The sequence below is a fragment of the Emydura macquarii genome, unplaced genomic scaffold (assembly GCF_026122565.2).
Source record: "Emydura macquarii macquarii isolate MOO-44397 ecotype Brisbane River unplaced genomic scaffold, CSIRO-AGI_Emac_v2 contig_2897, whole genome shotgun sequence".
NCBI lineage: Eukaryota > Metazoa > Chordata > Testudines > Chelidae > Emydura > Emydura macquarii.
The window spans coordinates 46,837,785-46,864,399 of record NW_027133034.1 but is presented as its reverse complement, the minus strand read 5'-3'; the positions used below and the strand labels follow the sequence as shown (position 1 = coordinate 46,864,399).

The 26,615-nt window shown below is 44.3% G+C and overlaps 1 protein-coding gene across 6 annotated transcripts in view; it reads right to left on the bottom strand.

Annotated features, from left to right (window-relative positions):
* Positions 1-22,490, bottom strand: part of TNPO1 (transportin 1) — a 127,059-nt gene extending 104,569 nt beyond the window's left edge. For all 6 annotated transcript variants that reach the window (XR_010923992.1, XM_067569085.1, XM_067569086.1 and 3 more), the window contains exons 1-2: positions 22,408-22,490; positions 503-616 (exon numbers count right to left, since the gene is read on the bottom strand). Coding sequence is in view for 5 of the 6 variants with exons in the window: in XM_067569085.1 (XP_067425186.1) it covers positions 503-616; positions 22,408-22,416 (123 nt within the window). In the remaining variant the exon portion in view is untranslated. The remainder of the gene's footprint in view (positions 1-502; positions 617-22,407) is intronic.
* Positions 22,491-26,615: the final 4,125 nt, after the last annotated feature.

Below are 26,615 nucleotides of genomic sequence, written 5' to 3'. Positions count from 1 at the left end.
AGAAAAGTTCCACTTAGCTCCCGCCTTGCAACAGGTGCTCGGGCCTGGGGCCAGGAGGGGGAGGCGGGTAACATTACCGCCCACGGGTTCCCTTGGCGGTTCAAACCCCGCGCCACGGCCTCCCAGCTCAGTGCCTGGGCGGGGGCTCAGCCAACAGCGCCCCCGGCTCACCGGCCTCTCCAGCCGCACGCAACGCTCCGGCGGCTCCTTCAGGCGCTGCCCAGCATTAGCCCCCCTCCCCCCAAGAGCGAGGCCTGAAACCGGGAGAAGCCGCCTCTCCCGCTCCCCTTCCCCAGGAGCCCTCCCACGCCCACATCCCGGCTCCCCAACCCCGGGGAGTTGCCTGTCCGCGCCCCTTCCCCCAGCTTCGGGACGGAGGAAAAAGCGGAGCCGGAACCCGTGGAAACAGCAACCAGCGCTCAACTGTGCCCGACAGGCTCGGCCCCCGCGCGCCAGGCTGCGACCCCCGGCCCCAGTAGGACCCTGCCCCGGCCAAGGATACTTGTTGCACGGCTCTCTGTGTGGTGGTGTCCGGGGACTGCGACTCCTTGAGCAGCTGCAGGATCTGCTGGAGCCCCTGCTCGTCGGGTTTCCACTCATACTCCATCTTGGGTCGCTGCAAAACACCAGACAACAGGCGGCCGCGGTTACGAGCGCTACAGGCCTGAGCGCTGGGGAGACTCCGCCCGGAGCGCGGCCCGCTCTCACCCCAGCACGCACGCACCCACCCACCCAGCCAGCCACCGAGCGAGCGGCCGGGCAGCGCCGCGGCCTCCCCGCGCCAGAGCCGTAGCTGACCAAGGCGAGCAGCACCGACCTGCTTCTAGCCCCGGCCCGGCCGCCGCCTGCTGCGCGCTGAGCTGAGCGGACTGAGTCACTCACGCCGAATTTGCAGGCTGGCCCTAAGAGCTACGTCGCGTCCCCCTGGGTCCTAGTGCCCGCTCTGCCACCGCCTACCCGGGCGGCTCAGCGCCTATGCCCCCGCCGGCGGCCGGCAGCAACCACCGCAGGCGCTGGGCTCACCATAAAGGCTCCAAGTGCGTCCTTCACAGCGTGAGGGGATCAATAAAAACATAAGGATTAAAAGGCAGTTAATGGCCGCACATCAACACAATGTCAAGCAGCAGGGGCATGGCCTACTCCTCCCAGACACTCAGCAACCCAAGGGGCAAGGGCAACACCCTTCTCGGCTCCAGAGGGACACTCAGTATCTTCCTTACCTACCCGAGCAGCCCCTACCCCTACACACATTTCACCCCATCTCCTATCCCTCCCACTTCCAAAACCTCAGAGGGACAACACAGTAGCAATTGCGCCACAGCCCTGAAAACACCACAATTATACAAGAGACTACATTCTGAACAAAGGGACTCGGGCCCCATCCACCAAGGACTGTTATCCTTTAGGTGGGGACTCATTTAAGCAAGCCAATAGGTGATGCAGCTGGGGTGGATTTTAAGTCCTGCGCCTCTCATACACAAGTATCACCGCTTAGTGATCCACAAATGGGACCCCCTACTCTTAGAGCCAGGTGGCTTAGGCACCTAAGGCATTTCATGCAAGAATGAGTTAGGTATCTGCCCCACTTCACCCAAAGAGCCAGATGGGGAGGAGGAGGAAGTGATAGCGGTATCGACCTTATATATGGGATGTGGGAGACACCAATTCAATTCCTCCCTCAGGCAATGTGGGAGAAAGGATTTGAACAGGGCAAGGTCTAGTGCTCTAATCAGCTATGGCAGTGGTTCCCAACCCATGGTCGATAGGCCAAAAGGGGCCTGTGGGATCTTTCAAAGTGGCTGCAGTGGGGAGGGAGAAGGCCGCTGGCAGAGACTGGTGGTCCTTCAGGGTTGTAAAAATGATATCTGTAGCCCTTGAGCCAAAGAGGTTGAGAACTACTGAGCTATGGGATATTCTGATGGGGCGGGGGGGCTCCTTCCATCTCTCCTGTTGAAGCTATTCCACTGTTGCTAGATAATGAAAAAGTCATTAGAGCACAGGAATAGGACTCTAGGTCTCCATCCCCCCAAATGGATGCTTTAACCACTGGACTGTAAACCATTCTCTCTCTGGCCCAATGAGTCTTCTATCATTGATGTAATCTTCAATTTTAGCAACACTTTCACAGGCAAACAAACTTCCTCCCTCCTCCCCTCCCGAAACTCCTCTTGTAATTTTATTTCTGTAAAACTGAGCCATAATAGAATAAGACATTTTATTGTACTATATCAGTGATATGGAAATCCTTTAGTTCAGTTCTACTCAGCTAAACTTTTCTCAAGCACACGGATACTTATTTGTAATATATATTTTAATGTTGTTGGTGGTAGTCTATCACTGATGATGATTATGATAAATATATATTTTAGTAATGAGTAAGGTTAAGATTTTGTCACGGTTATTTTTAGTAAAAGTCACGGACAGGTCACGGGCAATACACAAAAATTCACGGAAGCCATGACCTGTCCGTGACTTTTATTAAAAATAAAAGGGCAGCAGCTAGGAGCTGCCCAAAGGGGGAGAAAGAGGCGCAGCTGGGGGGAGGAGCGTTTGGGCAAAGTGACTGGGAGCTGCTAGGTTCCCCCGCTGTGGCTTAGGGTTGCAGGGTCCCCTTGCCGTGACTGGGAGCTGTGGGGTCCCCCCATGGCAGCTAAGAGCTCCAAGGACACCAGCTGTCAGCTGTCATGGGTGGTGGGGACCCCCACAACTCAGAGCCACGGCCGGCCGTAGAGGGATCCCGGAGTTCAGAGCTGCCATGGGCGGCAGAAAGACCCCAGAGCTCCAAGGTCCCCCTACTACCCATGGCTCAGAGCTGCAGGGCAACCGCCTGCCCCATTTTGGGGCTTCAGGCTCCAGGGTTCCCCCATGGTGGCTTGGGGCATAGGAGTCCTCCTGCTGCCCGCTCTGGCCCTGAACTGCGGGATCCTTGCAGCTCTGAGTCGCTGGTCCCTGCCACCCACTGGCAGCAGGGGCTCCAAGTTGCGGGGGCAGTGGCAGCTCCAAGTTATGGAGTCCATGCTGCCCACCCCAGCTCTGCTGCATGATCCCTGCTACTACCCTGGGGACTCGAAGCTGGGGATCCCCACAGCCACTGACAGCTGCTGTCCCTTGCAGCCACCAGAAACTGACAGCTTCTGCCCTGCAGCCTAAGGTCACGGGGTGGAAGCTGAAAAGGTTAATATCACAGAGGTCTCTGGAAGTCACAGAATCCGTGACTTCTGTGAATCATGATAAAATTTTATCCCTAGTAATGAGGTGTCAAACACCTAGCCCACCGACCAGATCCAGCCTACTTTATGTATTTATGTAGCCCATGCGACACATTAAAATTCTGAAGACTAAGTGTATGTCTACTCTGCAGGGACTATCTTTTTCTTTCATATGGCTGGTGTAGAGCAGCACCTGCAATTTCATCTGAAGTTGATCAAGCCAGATGCCTACATCAGGATTGGCAGAATTAATTGCCTCCTTCACATTTATAAATTGGGCAATACATAGTGATATGTTTGATGGTCTGTTGCGGGAAGCCACACTCGTGTGCCGGAGAATCCTTGATTTTTCATTTGTGCATTAAGTGTCCACATCTGCCATGGTTGGTTTGGATTTGATACAGAGTTGACCAAGATGTCCGTGGGAGGTCAAACCCAGGAACCTTCGGTGTGGGATCCAGCACAGATGTGCTTATTTTTTAAGTCTTGTTTAGCCCAATCTGCTTTCCAAGCCTCCTTCTGATCATAGCCTGATTGCATGAGGCTAAGCAAATATTCCCAGAAAGGCTTGCAGGACTTAAGGCGTTGGGGGGGGGGAGGCGCATTGTCAAGGTCTTGATTGATAGGAAGACATCTGTTTTCCTGGATTTGCTGAACTTCACAGAGTGTCACAGCAGTTCGGCATATCAGCAGGAAATGATATTAGAACAGGTAGCCCTGGTGTCGACGTAAAGGTTCCAGTGATGCACTGCATCACTATTTAGCAGGATGTCAACAAGTTATGTGTGGCTCCGTCTGCTCCACAACGGTGCACAATATTCAGCTATCGAATATACAAGTGCCATTGCTGATGTTTGCAACACTGATGCCAATGCACCCCAAGTTTCACCAGCTAGTTTCTGAATTATGTTAGCTCTTGTTTTTATCTTTGCAGTTACCTTCTCAAGATGGTCATGGAAGGTAAGGGTGCAGTCAAGTTTCACTCCGAGATATGATGGGGTGTCATCATGTCACACATTTTTACCACAGCAACTTTCAGTGTGTTTTTGGCACTCCTATTGTCAAGGTGGAATGCGCTTACTATTGTTTTTCCAGATTTTGGTTTGAGCCTCCATTTCTGGAAATATTGTTCCATAGTTCAAAGGTCTTCAGTTAATGCTTCCTCAATGTCACAGAAGTTTGTTGCTTGGATTGTCACAGCAAGATCATCTGCATATCTAAATTTTTGTGATTTAATTGGACGCATGTCACTTATGTAAATATTAAAAAGGGTTGGCACAAGTATAGAGCCTTATAGTAGTCTGTTGTTTATGGTGCAGAATGAGCTGGTCTTATTTACCCAGATACACCCAAAAGCATCTATTACTCAGCATAGTCAACAGCAGATGAACAACACAGTCAACAGCAAATGAAGTGTTTGATAGCAGGGTATAATTTTTGCAAGTTTCAGCACCAGGCCTTTAATCCATACAGTGTCATATGCAGATGACATGTTGACAAATGCTGCAGGGGTCTTCAGTTTTTTCTGATAGCCAGCCTCAATTTGAGTTTTGAGAACTTGGTCACAGCCACTATGTTTTGGCTGGAAGCCTGCCTGTGCGACAGGGATAGTTGGCTCAGTAAAAGGACATATTCTTTTGAGGATGATATGTTCATTCATAGTAGAGATATCAGCCTATAACTTTCTGCTTCATCAGTGGGCTTCCCAGGTTTTGGAATGGCAATTATCATTACCTCACACCATATTTCAGGGATCCATACTGTCCTTAAGGTAGCAGCGTACAGTGTTACTAACCACTGGAGTCCTTTGGGGACAAGATGGTGGAGACATTCTGGTGGAATACCGTCTGGGCCTGCAGACTTCCTTTTTTTCATTCCGGCAAGTCTTTCTTCTACTTCCTCAATACTGATAGTGGAGGATTCTCCTCGGGGAATTGATGCAAGTGTTTGGTAGAGTTTTCATCTTGGACCTCAACTCCACACCGGATCTTTGGCCATCCTTTGGTGCCATTAATGTAATGGTACCTGAAGGGCCTGGTGCGACCATCAATCTGGTCAGTGCACTCCTCTTTCTTCGTGGGCTTTTAGGGGAAGTCTAGGCCCTTTTCGGCGGTGCTCTTTCCATGGATAGGGGCAAAGTTTCACGACCAGGGTCAGAGGTGGTCTCAGGGACTTCTCCATCAAAAGCAGCTTGAGTTGGAGATCCCTGTCTCTCCTGGCCCTAGCCTTTAGATTTTTACAGTGGGAAGATTCTTGCACTGGGAATGCCTATCTGATACCGGCATGGCGTCCCTACAGATGAGCATCTTTTGAAACCTGGGGAGCCAGTCATGGCAATAATCCCCAACGGTGAGAACTAGTCTATTCTAGGAAAAATTAAATTCAGTGGAAAAAAATTTTTTTTTAAACTAGGGAGAGGTACATGACTAAAACTGACAAAACTAGTATTTAATTAATACTAACTCTACACTATCTATGCACTAGTATGAGCTATGAGGAGAACTGCTGCAGGCTCTATCTCAGACGGTTGAGAAGGAACTGAGGGGGTCAGGTCAAATCGTGAGAGTGCAGCTCAAGGTGCCAACAGCACCGTGAGACGAGCTGTGCACGCGCGACCCAGACGGGCACTGCTGACGGAAATCTCCAATCCGGGATGCAGGGATGCGCCAAACACCTGGAGTGGAGCACCCACAGGGACATCACTTGAAGAAGAACAGTTAGTTATGAAAAACAATTCCAAATATCTTAAGTACTTGAAAAATATATCTCCATTTGAAATTTTCCACCCCAATTGACAATTTTAAAGAACCTGATATGATGCAGGAAACTACTGTTCAGGAGCCCACTGGAAAAATCACTCTCCAGACTGAAGGAATTGAAAAGTTTTCCCTTGGGCTAGGGGAATGTAGTTACATTACCCAACATGATGCTACAATGATACATTAATAGAATGGTAGAAGAATATTAAGGAAAAATTGCCTCAAAGAAACAAAGAACAATTCCTAATCCCTGAGAATCATACTCTCTGAAGCACTAAAATAAACAAACATTGGAAGTCTAACCTGAAATGGTAATAAAATAGGGTATTTTCTAATAAAATATACAGAGTAACATTTGCTGGAGTCCTGCTCCTGAGATAATTCTCTTAATAATATAAGTGTATAGTTCTCAAAATAGGACCAATAAGAACAGTTACTTGCCTTATAGTAGCTGTAGTTCTTTGAGATGTCATCATTAGTATGGATCCCGCTCCAGGTGTACATAGATCTCATGTGCACTAGATCAGAATCTTTTGAATAGCAGGATTCACAGAGGCCATGCCTGCACCCTGTATGCGCTCATGCCCCCCACTTCCCCGGATATGGATAGCTATGCATGGCGTAATCCATTTTGATATTCTCTGGTAGGAGATGATTTGGCTCTTTGCAGCATTGGAGATGGCAATGAAGGGACAGGAAGATAGTCTGAAAAGCTTTGTCCTGGCAATGAAGTATAATAAGGCCCCTGAAATGTCCATGTTGTGGAGTTTCTTCTTTTCCAGAGCAGAATGGGGTTTAGTAAAGTAAACAGGTAAACTGATGGACTGGTTTAAATGAAAATCTGACACAATTTTGGAATAAATTTAGGATGAGGTCTCAACACCCGTGGAAAGTTGTGCAAGTAGACTCAGCCATGAGAGCTTGGAGTTTGCTGACCTTCCTGAGCTATGTGATGATGACTAAAATGTCAGTCTTCTACATGAGGTTGTAGAAAGAGCATTCCAAAAAGGAGCTCAAAAGTGAGGCTTGCAAGGACAGTATAAAGTTCCCATGAAGGAGGTGGTTCTCAGATTTGTGGATAACTATGTAATAACCCCTTTAGAAATTTGACACAATGGGTCAAGAGAAAACTGAACATGTCTGAACAGAGAGGCAACATGTAGATTGCTGCAAGGCAGACTTTGATGGAATTGAAAGTCCACAGTGTTTCAGGTGGAGGCCATATTCAGGAATCTTTGGTGTAGGAGCCTTCATTGGATCAAGGTTGTGTTGAACAACCCAAACTCATAAGCCTTTCCATTTAGAGGAATAAGTCCTCCTTACTGTGGGCTTTCTTGCATTTGTAGGGAACAATCCCTGTCAGTAGTAGAGCTCTGCAAATAACTGATTTTTCGTTTCTCTTGCAGTTCCAAATTAAAGAAAAAAAATCAGCTCAAACTGAAACCAAAATTTTTAGCGAATCAAAAAAAAGTCAGAAAAAATTTCATTTGGAGTATTTTTAATAAAAGCAAAGGAAATGGAGGACTAGAATCACAAAAATCAAGGCGGAGATGGGGCTGATCTCAGAGGAATCAGGCCAGTGGTTAGGACACTCATCAGGGATGTGACAGAACCAAGTTTGAATCCCCACTCTGGAGCAAAGTCTTGAACCTAGTGCTCCCCCAGTCCAGGTGAGTGACCTAACTACCAGGATATTCTGGGCTGGGATTTTCTTGGTCTCTCCTACTGAAGCGGTTGCACTTTGTATACACAAATATTCACGGGAGCAGAGACTGGAACCCAGGTGTCCCCAACTCCCAGGTGAGTATCTTAACCACTGAGCTATAGTCTCATTCTCATTCTCTTTTGCTCTTTGGCACAATGACTATTCAAGTACTTTATACCAGTATGTATTTGATTAGCCAGTCATATAGATATGGATAGATGTGGATGCCTTTTCTCCTCAGATGTGCTATTACAGCAAGGCATTTTGTAAAGACTCTTCATGCTATGAAAAGGAAGACCTTGTACTGATAGTGATTGGACCCCAATCAGAATCACACATACTGCCCATGGGCCTGATGGATGGTAATATGAAAGTCAGTACCTACAAGTCAAAAGCCATGAACCAATTTTGAGCCTGAAAGGAGAGGTTATTGGAAGCTAGTGTTATCATCCTGCATCTGTAATGGCATATATATTTGTTGTCTTCTTAAGGCTAGGATAGGATGAATACCATTTCTTTGTCTCAAAGAAAAAAAGTATCACAAGTAAAAGCCTCTTCCTTGTACTCCCATAGATACCTCTTCTATGACTCCTAGGCAAAATGGGAGAAGTCACTTCTTTTGGTTGGCTTTTGTGAGAAGGGCTTCTGAATGGGGACAGGGAAAGAGAGTTGATAGGGGCTAAGAAGTTAAACTGGATGGGACAGCCCTGTGTAATTACTTCCATCACCCATCTGTCCATTGTTATAACAAACCAAGTCTGATGGAAAAGGGCAAGGCAGCATCCAAAATAGAGGTCAGCTCTTGAGCGGTTATAGTGTGGCTCTCAACCCTCACGTCAAAAATACTGCCTGGAAGAAGGTATGAACACACCTTTGGTCAAGAAAAATGATGGTCTTCTGAAATATATAAGTTTCTTCCTAGGTGGTTCCATCATAGAAGTCAACCCTCTCTCTTTGGTGTCTGACATTATTCAGATGGACTGTTCAATGAGGTAAAGGTTCAGACAGGCATCCCTGGACTTCTGTGTCCTGGCAGAAAAAGATTTGCATGCTGAACACCAATCTGGGATGTGGCTTTTACTGAAGCAGAATAAACAGCAGCTGTGTCTGTCAGTCAAAGAAATTAAACCATTGAAGAATGGGCATAGTTTAAAGACTGAAGGCTTTCAGTCCACCATTTAGTGCAGGAAAAGGCATTGAGTGCCAAAGGAAAAAATAAAGTTGTTTGTTGTTCTTGATTTCTTATATTTTCTATTCAGACAGTTTTAAAAAACAGAGAGTAAAGGCCTTTATGACCTCAAGTGAAGGGAGGGGCACAAGGGTACATATTAGCACCTGCATGGCCCCTATTGACACTGTTATTCAAAAGATTCCACTCTTGTGCACGAGGCAGATGCATACCTAGGGCAGGATCCATAATGACACATTCAAGGAAGAAACATGTTTCCTCCCAATCTGTATAATCAATATTTTAGATGCTGAATAGTACAACACGAAGTGATGCAAACATTTAATATAAAAATAGGATCAAAACAGTACTATCCAAATACAGAGGGCAGCATAAATACTTCATACAAGTGTACAGTGCAAAAAATATGTTCTCATTAGAAAGTAAAACATCATATTAAATATTCAATAAGATTTCCTGTTTTCAGTTTCTCTCCTGAAAGGGACAACAAAATCTGAGTGTCTAATTTGATTGATGAGGAAAACAGCACACCCACAATGGTAAAGATTATTTCAATTAACAGATGCATGCTGAATATCTAATAGAAAACAGACACTTAAAGTATATTTCCACCAAAAGCATTTCAAGCATTCTTCAACTTTTTCCCATTCAATGGCACTCTCTCATGCTAATTGTTCCAGGAAGTGACATTTGAACACCAGAATTAAGAGAAATCTAGTACTTTCAATTAAATAACTTATTCAAGTTGTTACAATAAAAACAACCAACAGAAGCCGCAAAAGCTAGGGGCAAATTACCAGAGAGTTATGAAGATCCATGTAAGTAGAATTGCATAGACTTCCCTTTGAAAGTAACAGGCCCCAGAGAGCACTGGATAATTCTAGCGAATACATTTACATATAGTATTTGATAAGAAATAAATCTGTGTAGGAATTAATAATAATAAAAATAATAATAATAATAAAAGCTTAACCTGTGATAAAATTCTTGTTGCAAAAAAAAAAAAAAAAAAAAAAAAGCACCAAAAAATGTATAAATCGAATTGACCAGACTCAGGCATTGTCTGTGCTGGTTTTTTGCAACAGTAGAGACACACCAATGTAACTGTCCCAGTGAAAACTCTTACAGAGGTGTTGCACCAGTGTAAAAAATGATTTTCATTGCTACAGCTTACCTTGGTCCAACTCATTTTTATACCAGCGTATCTGTACTATTATTATTAATAATTATTATTGTATTTCTGAAGTGCCTAGAAGCCCTTGTCCTGAACCAGGACTCCATTATATTAGAGGCTTACACCAACACAACTCAATCATTGTTTCTACAACAGTACAACAAAGCCCTAAAAACTCACTATGCAGACAAACTGGGGAGGCTGATGTAGCTTCACCAAAAATTGACAGAGCTCCGCAATGCTACCCATCCAGTTAGAAATTATTTTAGTTTAAAGATAATATTGAATCACATCTGAATACACATCTTAAAAAATAAATCAGGGATTGTCTAATAGTGACCTATTAAGGAAATGCAGTCATCCCTACTTTGAACTATGAGTTTTCAATATTTTCTGTTAGACTCTCAAAGATTTTAATTGAGGGTATGTCTACACTGCAGAGTGAAGTTGATTTATTTTAAATCGACCTTCACCTGCCAAATTTTAGAAGTCGCAGGAGGATGATCGGTTTTGCAGTGATACCTAATGTTTCTAAAAAATCTGTGTTCTGTCTTTCCTTTCCATCCCCCACCCATTCCCCAGCACCACAGCACTGTGCTAGCCTCCCCCCACACACACTTCCCTCAGCGATAATCCCCGCGGTCTCAATAAAGAAAAAGTAATGATCTTTAAAGTAGTAAATTTTTATTATTGATCATTAACAGTGGACGAAAAGGAAATTATTTCAACACTTTGCATACATTGTAATGGGGCTTTGAGGTGACACAGAGCAAAGTTTCACTTGCAAACAGCAAACAGCATATTCCCATTTGTTAAGGAGGCCAGTGCTTCTTTCTGCTCCCCTCACTCAGCGTGGAGTGGAGCACATACTGCACCATGCTCAACCTCCTCCTAGATCTCTTGGGGGTAGGGGCAAGTAAAGACTGCATGAGTTGAGAGTTTTGCAGGGACTGCAGAGGGAGTCTATCCTGTCACTGCTCTTCTTGAAACTCAACCAAATGCCTCAACATGTCCGACTGATCCCTCATTATGTGCAGCATCTCATCCTGTGTTGCATGCTCACATTCTTGGGCCACTTTCCTGTTCTCCATGTCCACATTCATTTTCTCTAATAATGAAATCCTCCAGGCTCTTAACTCTGTGTCAGCAGCCGCAGAGGCATTCATTTTCTCGGTGAACATGCCATCCCAACTTTTTTTTCCCTGCCTTCTAATCTGCAACAGGCGGTCAGCGGGAGTAGTAGATGCTGAGCTGAAGGCCACGCAGTCCACTGAAAGGCAAGCAAAGCACAAGGTATCCATTGCTAGCTGGCCAGATGGATGAAAAGCAATGTTACAATGTAAAAAGAACCCCCCTTTATATTCCCAAGGGAATGGCAAACCCACATACCAATCTCTACTTATTGCAGGGGTCATAGTGCCGTTCCAGCCATGGTAAGCAAGGGGCTGGTGTATCCATTTCAGGGAAATCCCCACTGTTCATGCTGCATAAGTCCATAGTTCCCCAACCAGCAGGACTGTTGCACCCCCCTGACCCTCCCAAAATTCGATTTTTGAAGAGGCGGTCCAGAGGGTGTGGAGTGGGAAGTGGTGAAATTCCCCTGGTGAAAACATATGTGGGCACCCGTCTCAGGACCCCTAAGACCCATCGCAACCATGTGCTGTCTTGTAACTTGCGGTTTACGTTCCCTAAAAAACCTCCCATGGCAGAGGGGGGGAAAAAAAACAAAAAAAAACAATTGTATGGAGCGTGTACTGCAAATTTGCGCCATCTTCCCTAAGTGACCATGAGTGACATCAGTCTCCTGAGGGTAACAGAGGCAGAAAGGGAGAATTTACTGCAAGCATCTGGGTACAGGCCTGACCCTTATGCCGCTAAGCTGTGTTCCACAATGATGCCTGCACAATTAATAAGAGATTGGTGGGGGAAAGTGTCCTATCGCGGTGGAAGAAATAAAGCTGCTCTCCTCAGAAACCTTCTGCAAAGGATCACAGAGTACCTAAATGAAAGTTTCCTGGAGAACTCCATGGAGGATTCTCGGAGCATTCCTGTGCACATAAATTCTTTTTCAGAGGTGGGGGGGAGGGGATCCCTTGCTTACGTGAACTAACAATGAGGACGCCCATCCCTACCACCACACATTTTTTTTTTCCACTACGACAATAAGCAGGACTGGGGAGATAACCGGAGAAATGAGATTTGCAGTACATACTCACCAGATGTGCCTTCCCCAGCATCTTGGTCAGTCACGCTGTCCTGCGTGCGGCTGGGCTGTTCCAGGGTTACAAACAGCTCCTGGCTTTCAGGGAGAAAAGATTCCCCAGTCACCTGGCGTGTTTTCCTCCTCCTCCTCCACAGAGTCATCCTCATTCATCCTGGATTCCCCTGAAGTATCTATACTGCGTGGTGGTACAGTTGTGGGGTCACCGCCGAGAATCACATGCAGTTCCTCATAAAAGTGGCATATCTTTAGTGATGAGCCAGAACAATTACTCGCCTCCCAAGTTTTCTGATAGGCCTGCCTCAGCTCTTTGATTTTAATGCAGCACTGCTGCATGTCCCTCCTGTGCCTCTTTTCCAACATGCCATGCGATATCTTCTTGTAAATATCTAAATTCCTTTTGCTGGCTCAGAGCTGAGCCAGAACAAACTCTGTCCCACAGTCTGACAAGATCCAAGATCTCAGGTCAAGTTCAGGCTGGAGTGCATTTGGGGCTTGCAGTTGCCATGATCAGTTCTGCTGGCAAGCACTCTCCACACTGACCAAATAGGAAATGGGAATTCAAAATTTCCCAGGGCTTGAAAGAGAGGGGCTGTTTCCTGTGTCCGTGGCCGCAGTGCAGCAGAGTGCGAACGTGCAGAGTGGTCACAGCAGAGCATTGTGGGATAAGTCATGGAGGCTAATTAAATCGATTTATGCTGCGCTCCGCCTACACTGCCACTCATTCAACCCATACAATGCGATTTCAGCGTTACGCCACTCATGAAGGTGGTTTATTAAGTCGAATTTTCCCACAATTCAAGTCTACGAGAACTGGCCAGCCAGTGAAGATGCATGCATTATGTGGTCAATGGAAGCCACATTCCATTGAGCTACCTTCGCAGTGTAGACTAGGCCACAGTTTTTGTTGGGTTTTATTAGACAATCAGATTGTTTGTTTTGTCAGGGCACAGGGCTTTGGAATACAAGAAAATTCTAATGCTTTAATGTTTAATGTTAAGTGAAAATGGAGGTTGAGATGGTATCCTGTGAGTAATGGTACATCTACATTTGAGCTGGAAGGTGTGATTCCCAGCTCATGCAGACATATCTGCACTAGCTCTGCGCAAGCTTGCACACTAAAAATATCAGCGCAGCCAAGGTAGCAGGGGCAGTGGCTCAGGCTAGCTGCCCGAGTACAAACCTGCCTGGAGCCCCAGGGTATGCACTTGCATGGTTAGCCTGAGCCACGGCCCATGCTACCCTAGCTATGTTGCTATTTTTAGCATGCTAGCTCAAGTGGAACTAGAGCACGTTCATCTGCATGAGCTGGGAATCACACCTCCCAACTTAAATGTAGACATACCCTCAGGATAAGGGAGCTGTAAAAGATTATAAAGTGGTTCTTAAATTGTGTATGTGTGGTATTTTTTCTAGGCAGTTGGTGAAGTGTGTGAGTGTATGCCTGGATACGAAGCCTCCCAAATTGTATAGTGCCAAGGGCCACCTTGAATACATGCTATGTGCATAATGAGGCATTGCTGGCAGAGGGAAAGTGATGTGGGCAACATTTTTTTTCTCCCCCCATCCTTTTTGTCCTCTGATAGTATTAGATGGAATCCTGTGGGAGAGAGTGAAAGGGTTATAAAAGGAGGTAAGAGCTTGTACATTTCAGCAACTGTGTGATTGGCAGAGTAAAGGTATGTGTGTTAACTGGGTGTACTGGGGCATTGCTGAAAGAGGGAAGAGTTAAGGTTGCATGGGTAACCTTATCTGTGCATTTCCTGGTTTTCAGAAGTTTGAGTTTTGCTCAACTCAGCATTCTGCAAGGGGACAACACACCACCAAGCAACCTTGACTCTGCTAATGTAGTTTTTTTGCCACTGAATTTCCTAGGGTTTTTTAAAAACAGGAGAAGATGTGTTGTTGGTAGAAGTTAGTAGTCATTTAGGTAGTTGTACCTATCACATCCTGCAATTTCCATTCTGAGCAAGCCACCCTACTTTTCTCCACGCACGCACGCACGCACGCACGCACGCACACCCGCTGGGCCCCACCAGCCCTCCTTAGGCACATCTTCCCTGCCATGCCTGACCCAATGAATGCGTTCCCCCCTCCAACCTGCCTGCTCCGCACTACTGTACTAAGGCCTCTCCACTACAAGCATGAATGCATCTCCCTAAAGTCTTCACTCCCTTGTACACAAAATGTTTCTATTGCAGTAGCTTCCCCCCTATTATAACCTGACTCACATGCAATGCTTGGTATGAAGGATAACTGTATTACAGTGGAATGGGGTTCCTGGCTGTTTCGTAATGATTGGAGGGTGAAGACTGTTGCTGGGCTGGCAAGAGAAATTCACAGTCAAGGATTCTGTCCCAAAATACTGACAGTTTTATGTTTGAGACAGAGATCCACTGATCCCTGTCCACAGTAAATGTACCCTATCTCTGAGAAACACCAAGTCTGTAATGTTTCTATGCCATAAAAAGTATACATTTTCTGGTTAGCCATGAACCCTCCAGTTTTCTAATTAATGTTCTTCCAACACTTATTCATAGCTTTCATGCAGTGTTGGGGTGCACTGACAGAGCTGTGGGGTGCAGCAGGGTTGGTCTGCACTAGTAGGGCTGGGGTGCAGGGCGGTTGCAGTATACTAGCAGAGCTGGGGTGTTGACACTTAGGGGGTGCACTGGCAGAATTGGGGGTTTGGGTGCACTGGCAGAGCTGGGGAATGCAGGGGGTTGGGGATGCAGAGTAGTTAAGGTGCAGGAAGGATGGGGGGCACTGGCAGAGTTCAGGATTTAGGGTACACTGGTAGAGCTCAGAAGTGCAGGAGGTTGGGATACACTGACAGAGCTGGGGGTGCCATGCCTTCCTTACCTGAGCCCCCAAGCTCTCTCTCCTCCCCTACCATCCATTCCCATTTATCCTCCTCCCCTTGTTGAAGTCACAAACCTTCTCCCCCTATTCCCTCATTCCTCTGCTCCCTAATAACCCTCCCCTCCCAGGAAGCATCCACATGTCTAATTCCACCCCCCACCTCCAAGACTTTGATTACAATCCTCCCAAAATGTAATTGCCACCTATGACTCTCAAACGGTAGCAGCCTCCAGCCACTCAGTCTAAAACTCCTTAGCTGGGGGGTTGTGATTAACTAATCCTTAGCTATGTTAATTGAAGTATAAATTCATAGCCATCAAGAGGTCTGTGATTCATCCAGTCATTAGCACCTCTCAGTTTAACAGTACAAAGCAGCATAAGGAAATTGGGGGGGAGTTTTGGGGAGGAGTCTGTAACTCAGGAACCCCTTAGTCAAATGACCTCAAATTTAGATCATTAACACTTTCCCATGCCCCCATGAAGTGCACCACATTTCAAAGAAATCTGAAGAAATCATGTCAATTTTAGAGGACTTAAGAGAGGTCCACTTATGAAAAGATGTTATGATGCAACCTTAACTATAGTGGTACTCCCACGCCACTATAATATGTTCTCATTGTTTCCCTGTACCCTTTGTCTGTATCCACTTGCTGTGTCTTGTCTTGTACTTAAATTGTAACCTCTTTGGGACAGGAACTGTCTTTTTGTTATATAACTGTACAGTGCCTAGTACAAGGAGCTTTGATCTAGGATTGGGGCTCCTCAAAACTACCACAATACAAATAATAACTGGAAAAAGTTATATGGATTCTGGAAAGATTTGGACCATTAGCTGTGTCAGATTGGTCTCCAGCTATACCGTTTTTTAGGAAAGCAGAACTTTCAGTAAGTTGTGCACCTCTGAGCCTGGAAGTACAAGGTAAGAATCCTAGAAGCTTAGACCTAGAAAGGAAATGTATAGAAAAAGCTAGTACATAATAGTGTGCAAAAGCTAGTAATCATAAGTGACTCCATTTTTGAAGTGCCCAACCTCAGACATAATACAATTTTCAATTTGCAGAAAGTGCTGATCCCCTCCCTCTAAAAATCATACCTCATTTTTGGTGTCTAGTAATTTTTAAGATACCTCAGTTATGAGGTGCCCAACTTGAGACATCTTAAATGGGGTCTGATTTTTCAGAGGGAGGGTCAGTAGCAATTTTTGAAAATTAGAAATTTAAAGGTGTTTGAAATTGGGCAGTTCAAAATCAAGAGTCTTAAAAAATCACTGGTCATTTTTTAAAAATCTTGGCCAGGTGGTTTAGGTTTTTTAAAATGTAAAATAGCACCATATTGTAAAGAATAACGTTAGCCATCCCTGTTGCCTGTAACCCTTATGCACAGTCTTAATGTCATGTGAAATCTGATGCTTAATAGAAAGAATACAAATAAATACATCTTCAATGTAATTTTAAATACATATCTATTCTGCTACTCATTTAGAATATCAAGTAATTTTTTACTTCTGTTCATCTCTAAGTTTCAATGACTCAACTGGGATGTCTGACAACCTACACTGCAGAAATTACTGTAATGGGGGACCTTGCTCCAACACTACAGTCCATCAACAAAATTAGAACAAGATCTGATCATGCATTGTTGATAGGAGCAAAGTGTGTTTTTAATCATTTTCCCAAAATATCAAACTCAAGGCTAATAGTATGTCTGAGGAACACACTAAATGCAGAATTCATTTTGCACTGCAAGACCAAATTAGGTTAATACCATGTCAAGGGACAACTGCATTATAACCAGATTTCTCTAATATAGCAGTGTCTAAAGTGTACATGAAACTTAGAAGGTAAAGACTACACTGTTACTCCACAAGGACACTTCAGCTGCCTTTATTCCATTCTGGCTAGTTGCAGGCTCAAGACAAAGGACAGCAATGAATTGATTTATACAACTTCACAACCAAAAGTGCTATGAATTTTATCTTCTTAAATGAAATCTTGTAATCTGGACAATCCAACAAAGCTAATTACATTGAATTGATTAAGTTTTCCATGTCCACTGATTTATATTTCCTCAGTACATGATGTATTACATTTCCCATAGCTTCTCTGAATAGATGTTTTTAAGAGGCATTTCAGAACTAAATACGACAATGTAACTCTAAAAAAATTTGTAACATAGGACAATTGCCTGTTAGGTATGATATTATAATGGTTCCCAAGCTTCTTCATACTATAAACCATATCTGAAAACAGATATCTTCTTGTAAACCACCCCTCACTCAAAGTCTCTCAATTCCACACCTTCCTTGTGGCACTTGTTCTAATGCTTGGTTTCACAAAAACAACATAAAAAAAGACTACATGAATGAACAAAGCAACAATACAAATTAACTTAATTTGATGCAATGCATATCGTTATATCTTGCATCTTTTATTTGTTTATTCAGCAGGTAGAGATTTACATTAGTACCAAATCTACCCATATGTGATTTGTGATAGCAGCAGCTCTGCAGACCACCAGTAGTCTACAGATCACATTTCAGAACCATTAATAAAAGCATAAACACATGTATTCCTTAAAATCTGCAATTCAGAATCACCATTCTGAAGGTTCAATTCTACATCACATTTATAAAGAATGCAATGGCAGTAGATGTTAGCATGTACACAGTGCTATAAAATTGGGATGAACTCTTACTAACAGGAGATAGCATCACAAAAGTAATAGTAATAAAATGAAATATATTTGGCATTATATAAAGTGCTTTTTATCCATAGATTTCCGTAAGATTTACAAGGGAGGATAAGTTTTGTGTACCCATTTTATAGATGAAAATACAGAGGAAATGAGAGGCAAAGTGACTTTGCCCAATGCATAATAGTAAGTCAGTAGCCAACGTGGGAATATGGTAGAGATCAGGGGGTTAGATTTTTGTGCTGCATCTCTGAGATGCACAGCACAGAACTGACAGAGGGGAGAAAGGAGTACATGGTGCTAACATAGATTTTAGTCACCTTTATGTCCTCCCAACCCTGGGCTGCTCCAGAAGCTGCAGGGGCCACCAACTGAACTTAGCCCTGGGGCCCTATATAAGTTACAGCAACTTTCTTGTGTTTGCCCTGTGGGCTGCAGTGGTACTTAGGGTATGTCTTGACTGACAGCAGCAAATTTGCCACTGTCAGATCAATTTATCCGGATCAATTGAGCTGAAGTGAAGACCTGCTCAATTGATCTGGAAGTTGATTAATAAAACCACCTCCCCAAAAAGTACAGTGCCAACTGGTACACATTTCCAGTCGGCGCAGCATAGTCGAGACGGTGCACAGAAGCGAATTTAGGAAGTTGATGTAAATTACACAAGCTACTCTACATAGCTTCTGTAACCAAAATTCATCTGTCAGCGTAGGCCAGGCCTTAGAATCTTACCAGGGCTGCATGTGTGACCCCACTCGCAACATATCCCTCCCACACCAATACTACTTTGTTCCACCCTACATCATGCCTTCAGGGGGGTCCTCAGAAGGTAGCCTTACTGCTGTCTTCCATGGTGCCTTTAGCAGGGGACTCCTCCTCCAGATGGAACTGGGGCTTTTACAACCCTGTTACACTGCTCCCACCCTTTTACCAGACAGAAAGGGGCCTGTGCAGAATCTCACCCCAAGTCTCCTAAATCTCAGTCTGGTGCTGTAACATAACATATGGTTTTATGTTTATTCTTATAAGTTTTCCCAAACAAGGAAACATTTTTATAGCAACATATATTCAGTTTAGTTTCTTGCTGTCTTTCAAATACATTGGACTCACGCTGTAGAACACATTAACAGAAAACATAAGGTTGACCTCAACCTTGACCAAGTGCAAGATTCATCTCTTTAATGAGGCCTTAGTAGTGGCATATTCCGAGAACCAACCCACAATATAAGAGATTAGAGGGGCGGAAGTAGAAAGTATGAAGAAAGGAAAGGAAAAAAGAAGGAAGCAAAACAAAAGCAAAACACCTAAACATCCACATCACAAATAAGCAATGTTCTGAAAATATTGCCAATTAGGCCACACTGCTATTTTTATCACTTAGATACCAGAGCTATAGGTGTTTTAGTTACTGTGGAACCACTGTAATCAATGGAATGGGCAGAGCTTAATATCTTCAACTGCAACATAAATGAGTTTATACCGTGGTTTGAAATGTATACCATGACCATATGTTGTGAACTATAGTACAAATGTTGATTGGCTCGGAGGACACTGGGTAAAAAAACTGCCTGAAATGATGTGAACTGAATCAGTTTCTAGTAAATAGAGAGAGCCTCATGGCCCTCTCCTCTCCTATAGGAAGGAACAGCATTTTGGGAGAGAGGCTGTCTGCAGGGCCTGCTGGCTATTGTGAGCAAACATTAGCAACGATATTTTTTTGAAAATACTAAAGGTTAAAGAATTTTATGCTACAGACACTGGATGTTGTCCTCAAAGCAATCATAAATATATACATACTGGAGGTTGTGGAACAAACTGATAAATTAAACAGTAATAAGTCACCAGGACCAGATGATATTCACCCAAGAGTTCTGAAGGAACTCAAATATAAAATTGGAGAACTACTAACTGTGGTATATAACCTATTATTTAAATAAGCTTCCATATCAGATGGCTGGAAGATAGCTAGCATAAGACCAATTTTTAAAAAAAGCTCCAGAGACAACCCTGGCAATGACAGGCCAGTAAGCTACATCTACACTACAGGGTTATATTGGTATAATTATGGCTATACAAAATTAAACTGTATAATAGGGAAATAGTTGAACATTAAGCTTCCATATTATACTCAAACAAAATACACTTTTTATACAAAGGTTTTTAATTTTATGCCTTGTGTCAGATTTGATTAGTACAAAATCAACAATTTGTTAAGTAACTGATAACGTTGACACTTAAAGTTAGTCTGGTTTAGGAAAAAAGAATGCATTCTTCTGATGAGTAGAAATGACAAATAAGCTGTTTTAGTTTACTTCTTTACCTCATTAAAAGATGCCATTTCCTACTGGTTTGTAAGGATAAATAGGGTCAATAAGATATTTCATGCACAGTACTCAAGATTTCCCACATGACTACCATAAGACAGCGGGAAGAGTAATCAGAGAAGTATTATACTGCTTTTAGATGTATTTTAATTTTTATCAGCCCAGTCAGCCTGGAATAGTGGATTAATTTAATAAATAATCACCACCACCGGGGATAAGAGTGACAAGACAGTTCCAGCAGAATTCTTCTTTCACATGCATGGATTGGGCTCCAAAGGCCTTGTCTACACCAAGCTTTAAATATGTATATTTTAAATCTCCCACTGTTGCACTACCATTGGTACTGCTCCATTGATGATAGTGCTAGTGTACATCATCTACTAACGTTTTTATCATCCTGTTGTCTAGATGATCTTCAGCACCTGGACTACATTAGAGCAGCTGCACCCATGGGGGACTTTAAAATAAAAGCTCAGCGCAGACAGAGTGACCTGGATTTTGGCCTCCATTGCAGGACCTGTACACCAACTCTGGAAGGATTCCCCAGTGGTACAAAGCAGGTATAATGGCCTTATGTTACCTCTCTTTGTAGTCCTGGCATCAGGATGTGCCAAGGGCATGACTGGGAAGGCACAAATATGGGAAAGGTGGAAGTATGACCAAATTGCACAGTACTCAAGCTATTCAGTGCTGCTGGACAGCTCCATAGGGAGGCACAGCAGTTGACAACAAGTTAGCACTGGCCCTGGGGTTGCTCTAATTTACATCAGGGACCACTCTGGTCCCCAGCTTCCTCCTGAATCTGGGAGGTGCCAATATATCATAAAGTCACTTTCCCTCAAGCTATGCCAAGCGCAATTCAGCCACAATCCAGATTCAGGGCTCAAGTTGGAAGTCATTGAGAACTCTGAATATCTCTGATGCTAGAATTTGGTTCTTAAATAAATATGCATGACAGCCATAGCTTCTGTACTTAAAAATGAAAAATATATTACTTTCTAACCAATTTCACGTGCTCATAATTTTTAAGTTTGGTCTGACTAATTTTGGGGGAAATATGAGCACACTTCTGACATTTTATAGTTATAAATAAAAAATAATTACAAAAGCATAGTTAATTCACACTGTAAAAAAAAAAAAAAAAAAAAAAAAAAGATGACCCCTTCCCTTCTCCCAGGCATAACTCAAGAAGAGTTGAACATCAGAAGTGTCAAATATGGTATGCAAGAAGAATCTTCAAGAACAGAACATGTATTGCCAATTTAAAAACAAGCAAAAAAAAACCCCAACAACTCTGTGGTTAAAACACCAAATGAGGGCTCTGGGTTCAATTCCCAGCTCTACCACAGGCTCCTTGTGTGTCCCTGAAGTAATATATGTGAAGTGCTCAAATGCTATGGGGATAAGCACTGGATAAAAAACGAAATAGGCAAAGTTATAAGAATGTGCAATGGAAAATTCCTTAAACTGCTACTTGCTCACTTAGATAAGTATACAGTCCATATGCATACACAGGTATGCAACATTCATGTTACAACAGTTTCCCAATTCAGCTCCTGAAACTGGAGATTGCAAATTCAAAGCAGAGAAAGAGAGATTAATATCTTCAGAGCAAGCAGCTGGAAAGGTTACAAACGGTGCAAGCCACTTAGTACCAAACCGAAAAGCTTAAAGACCCTCTGCATTCCCACTGCTCCATTAGTGCAAAAGATGTACAAGTTCCACCAGTTAAGCCTGCTGCATACAAACCAAAACAGTGCTGGACTTTTCTGCTCCTTTTAGCTTGTATTTAAAGGAAAAAACCCACACAACCAAATCTAGAAAGCGGGGAGACGCACAGACACACACAATGAAGGCAAAAAAATACGGCCAAGTTGATGTTATCGGGGAAAGTTTCCTGGCCGTGTAGAGGTTACGCTTGCAGGCTGCCTGGGTATTGCATTGACACGAGCTACATCACCGCACTATCGCCAATGGCTGGTATTTTGCACACGGCCTGCTGGAGCAATGACACGGACACGGGCACCGCACCACTGCCGTTGATCAGCACGGTGACGGGAGCCCAGAGCCGGGGGAGATGGTGGGGGAGCGGGGGACTAGACATGCCTAGCTCCCCACCTCCCCGCCTTGCGGACGCTAGGGCCACTCACCCCTTAGGCCCTGAGGAGGACGCATGCCGGGGGTGTCTGCACTGCCGCTGCCCTCTCCACGCAGGCAGGCGATGACTTGGGGGCGATGCCCCCGCCCGCCCCTCGCGGCGCTCAGACACCTACCCACACCATCCCAGAGCCCGGCGGCAGGGGAGCGGCCCGGGACAGGAGCGGGCCCGGCTCGGCCCGTCCTCTCCCGCTGCGTCTCAGCGCCCGACAAAAACCCCCGACTGCACCCGGCCCCTGAAATGGCTGAACAAAGGGAACGTGGCTTCGCCGCCACCGCCTGTCCCATTGGTCGGGGGGCGGGATTGGGGGCGGGCCCGACCCGCGGGGGCTGTAACAGGCCCGTAACCCTGGGAACGGCGGCTCCAGCTGCGACGTGTGGGCCGTGTGGCCTGGTGTTTGATGAAGACAACGGTGAAATGGCTGCCCCGCCCCAACGAAATTCCCGTAGCCCAGCCTGTGCGCCCCTCCCTTAGAGTCGCAAATGTACACACATGGCCCATTCCCTGTCCCTCTGACCCAGCCACCACTGCTCCCTGCAGAGTCACAAGCACACACGGCCCACTCCCCTCTGGCCCAGCCACTGACCACTATCCCCTGCAGTGAATCTCACACAGAATTGCCAACCCCAACTGTTCAAAAATCATGAATCAGGCCCCCACACTCCTGCGATTGAAAAAAATCATCCGTTTTTATTTGCCTTCTGGTTTCTGAGTCTTTAGGAGAGGCTTAATTCATGTTTTCACCATGAGAGCTAGATGCTTTCTAAAGCTGAGAGTCTCATGTAGTCACTTGCCTCCAAGAGCTGGGACTTTAAGATTGTAAGACGCTTGATAAAATCAGGATAATACACAAAGTCCACTCTCTCCCAGCCATGTCGCCTCAGGCCCAGTGAGTCTCACATACAAACAGTCTTCCCTTTCTTCTCTCCCACACACACTTTTCCCTTCTCTCCCAGCCACTGATCCCCTTAAAGGGTCTTCCACATAGAGCTTCCTTTTCTTCCACGCATTGTTCTAAGAGGGTCCACAACACTGGATTGTTGCCAATTCTTGAGATTGTATCATGAATCTTGCAATATGTCCTGGTTTTCTCCAGGACCCAGCTTCATGTGATTAATGAAATTCTCATCTCTTTTACAAACGTAACTTTCTGTCCCTCATGGTTGCAGAGAAAAACTTGAAAATATGATCCAAGTGAACCTTAAATGCTCAAAACCTAGATGGTAAATAAAAACACGTACAAACAACATTTTTTAAAGAACATGTTAGTGTTAAGCCAGTTTCATGATTTTGGGGGGCCTGATTCATGAATTTTAAACACTTGGATAGCAATACTGCACAGCTCCATCCCCAAGCTTCTGCCCCTTGAGAAAGGGATCGGCCTACAGCACACAGCTCCAGCACACCCAGTCACTATGCTCTGAGAGTGGGCACTGCACATACATTCCCTCTGCCCAATAAGGCTGCCACACAGTCCCATCACAGCCCTCCTTCTCATTTTTTCAGGTATTGCTCAATTCTAGGACAAGCTTTCACACACAATTATAGTAAAATCTTCCTCCCCTCAGCACACATGGGAAAACCTCTCTGCAGCAGTTTTACATGTTTTAAATTGTTTATTAATATTTTATGCTAGGAAATAAACAAAGCAAACTTCCTAATCAAAAAGAGATTAAACAGTGATATAATAAAAATACATGTTTCATATATGCTGAAAACCTGTTACATACACAAGATGTACATTTTAAATTACTCTGTTCTGTTCCTTTTTGGTTTTCCATCCCTTGTTTAATGTAAAAAAAATCACAGATAGAAGTCTTAAACACCAAAATTGTACTAGCTGCTTAACAAAATAAGGGAACAATTGCAGATTTCCACACTTCTGATCTAACGTCCCCACACACACACAAAAAAAAATCCTCTTGAAATTTCACATTTCATATACCATTCAAAGATAAAATATTTTCTTTGAAGTCTGTACAAAATTAAAAAAATGAGTTTTATAGTTATGGGGATAGATCTTGGTCCCTACCGCAGCTACTTTGAGACAATCTAGGGGCACAAATATATCAATTAAGCCAACGACTCAAGGATTCCCACTGGCATATGGGAACTATTCAGGGGTATGCAAACAGTGACTGGGGAAAAGACATGGCCAGATTGTCCTTGTACTCAGCAATCACCTGCTACCAGAACGACCCTCTGCAGGCTGGCTACCGCACATTTTAGATTATAAATCAAATCAAATTATAGCAACATTGGGACCAGAGTGAGGAACACAAAAAACACTATTCCTCTGCCCTAATCATAGTTCAATTGGACCCAAAGACCTAGGTCACAGTGTTTAAAAAAATTCCCTTTAACTTTGTGAATATTTTTGTAACTTACTTTACAAAAATTATATGTTTAAAAAAAAAGAAATATATTTTGGGAGCTCCATTGAAATACACTTTCAATCTTAACTCTTTTTTGTTTGGAAATTATACTTTAGTCAGCTGTACCCACACAAGGCATATATCTATATGCCCTTTTAACATCACCATAAACAGCTGCAAAATGTGTTATAGCTTCTGTTTCCAACCCATAGCTATATCATGAACAAAGGAGATTATAATCTAGATGTACTTTCAGATCACACTAACTTTTCCTGATGTAGTATAGAGAATGTGTGAAGGAAATGTGTTGCTGAAGCAGAAATCTCGCCTGAACTCTGATTTAGTTTACAAGTCAGAGGACATGTTGCATATACATTTTACATCATAATTTCAGATAATTTCTGTGGGGTACATTTAGTTAGGCTATATCTATACTACATCTTATGCCAGCATCATTTATGTTGCTTGGGGAGCAAATAAACCACCCCCCTGAGCGACATTAATTACACTGGCATAAGTGCAGTGGGAAAGCTTCTGCTGCTCATGAAAGTGTTTTTTTTATGCTGACGGGAGAGCTCTCTCCCATCAGCATAGAGCATCTTCACCACACATGCTGCAGTGGCCACTGCAACACTGTAGATATACACATGACCTCAGAAATTTGAGCTATGTGGGTGAAGGGTCTCATCAGGTGTTATTTGAACAGGGGTGTGCATGTGGGGTTGGGACACATGGAGAGGAGCACACAGACAGAAAAGAAAGCTACAGACAAAGTATCTGGACAAGCGCAGTGTAGTGCTGACTAATAGTTTCTTTGCTACACTTCCAATACTATCTTCAGTATTTTTATTCCTCCCATGTTCAGGGAAACAGAACTTGCACATTCGTTGTAAACTAACAAGATTACTTCAAATGTACCTGATTCCAGAATCAATTTCTCCTCCTAACTGGACTAGCCTGTAAGACCACAAATTTTTGTCTAGCTACTCAGGTCAAAAGGGGGCAACAGTATTATAACATGTAGTAGTTTAGGGTTGCCTTTCAGAAAAGGAATGTACTGTTTTTTGGTTTGTCTGTTGTTGTTTTTTTCCCTAATGTAGCCTTCTTGCCAGTCTGGGGGCTTCAAAGAAGAAGCAGCCATAGAGGCAGACACTGGAACTGCAATAGACTGTCTGTCTCATCTGTATTTGAGGGACAGACACAGACTGTGGGGGCTGGACCATGAGTCTAATTGACAAACAGAGCAACCAACTGCAGGCCCTGCACATTGCTGGGATCACCCAAAGGCATAGAAGAGTAGGGACCAGAGCATGATTGGCATGCTTGGGTGACCAACTGCAGGCCTAAAAGAGCTTGCACATGACTTGCACTGCCACAGTGTGTATGCTGGTCAAGGACTGGAGGAGGCAAGAGGGGAAGAGAGTTGGCTGAAGAGAGCTGGATTTGAGCAGTCAAAAAGAATCAGGAACAACCGCAGCCATTTTGCCAGCCAGGGTGAAAACATTTTCGGTTCCCCCCAGCAGCTGTGAGAGAAAAAAAACACAACAGCACAGGGGTACACTACCGCACTGGAAGCCGGTGCCTAGGGCAACTGGCCTGCTTGTCAGCCCCTAGAACCAACTCTGGAAAGGAAGCAGCTCCGGAGTTGCTTTTAGGCACCAAGGATTAGAGAATCCATTTTGTTTCTCTTGACCAGAGAGGCCAGCAGCATGGGGTAGGGCTCTCCTGCACCAGGACCAAGCCAGGGCTTGAGGCCACTTGGGAGTCAGTTCAGCCAAAAGGGAGAACTATCCTCTTCCCAGCAAGAGACACCAGCCCTTCACATCAAACTCCAAATTTCTCCACACAGGCCTTCCATAAGTGGTGGGTTGGGGATCTCTCCCATTATATTGACTTAATTTGTGGGCTTTTAATGTTCATTTCTATGGGGTTTGTTAATCCCTCATTT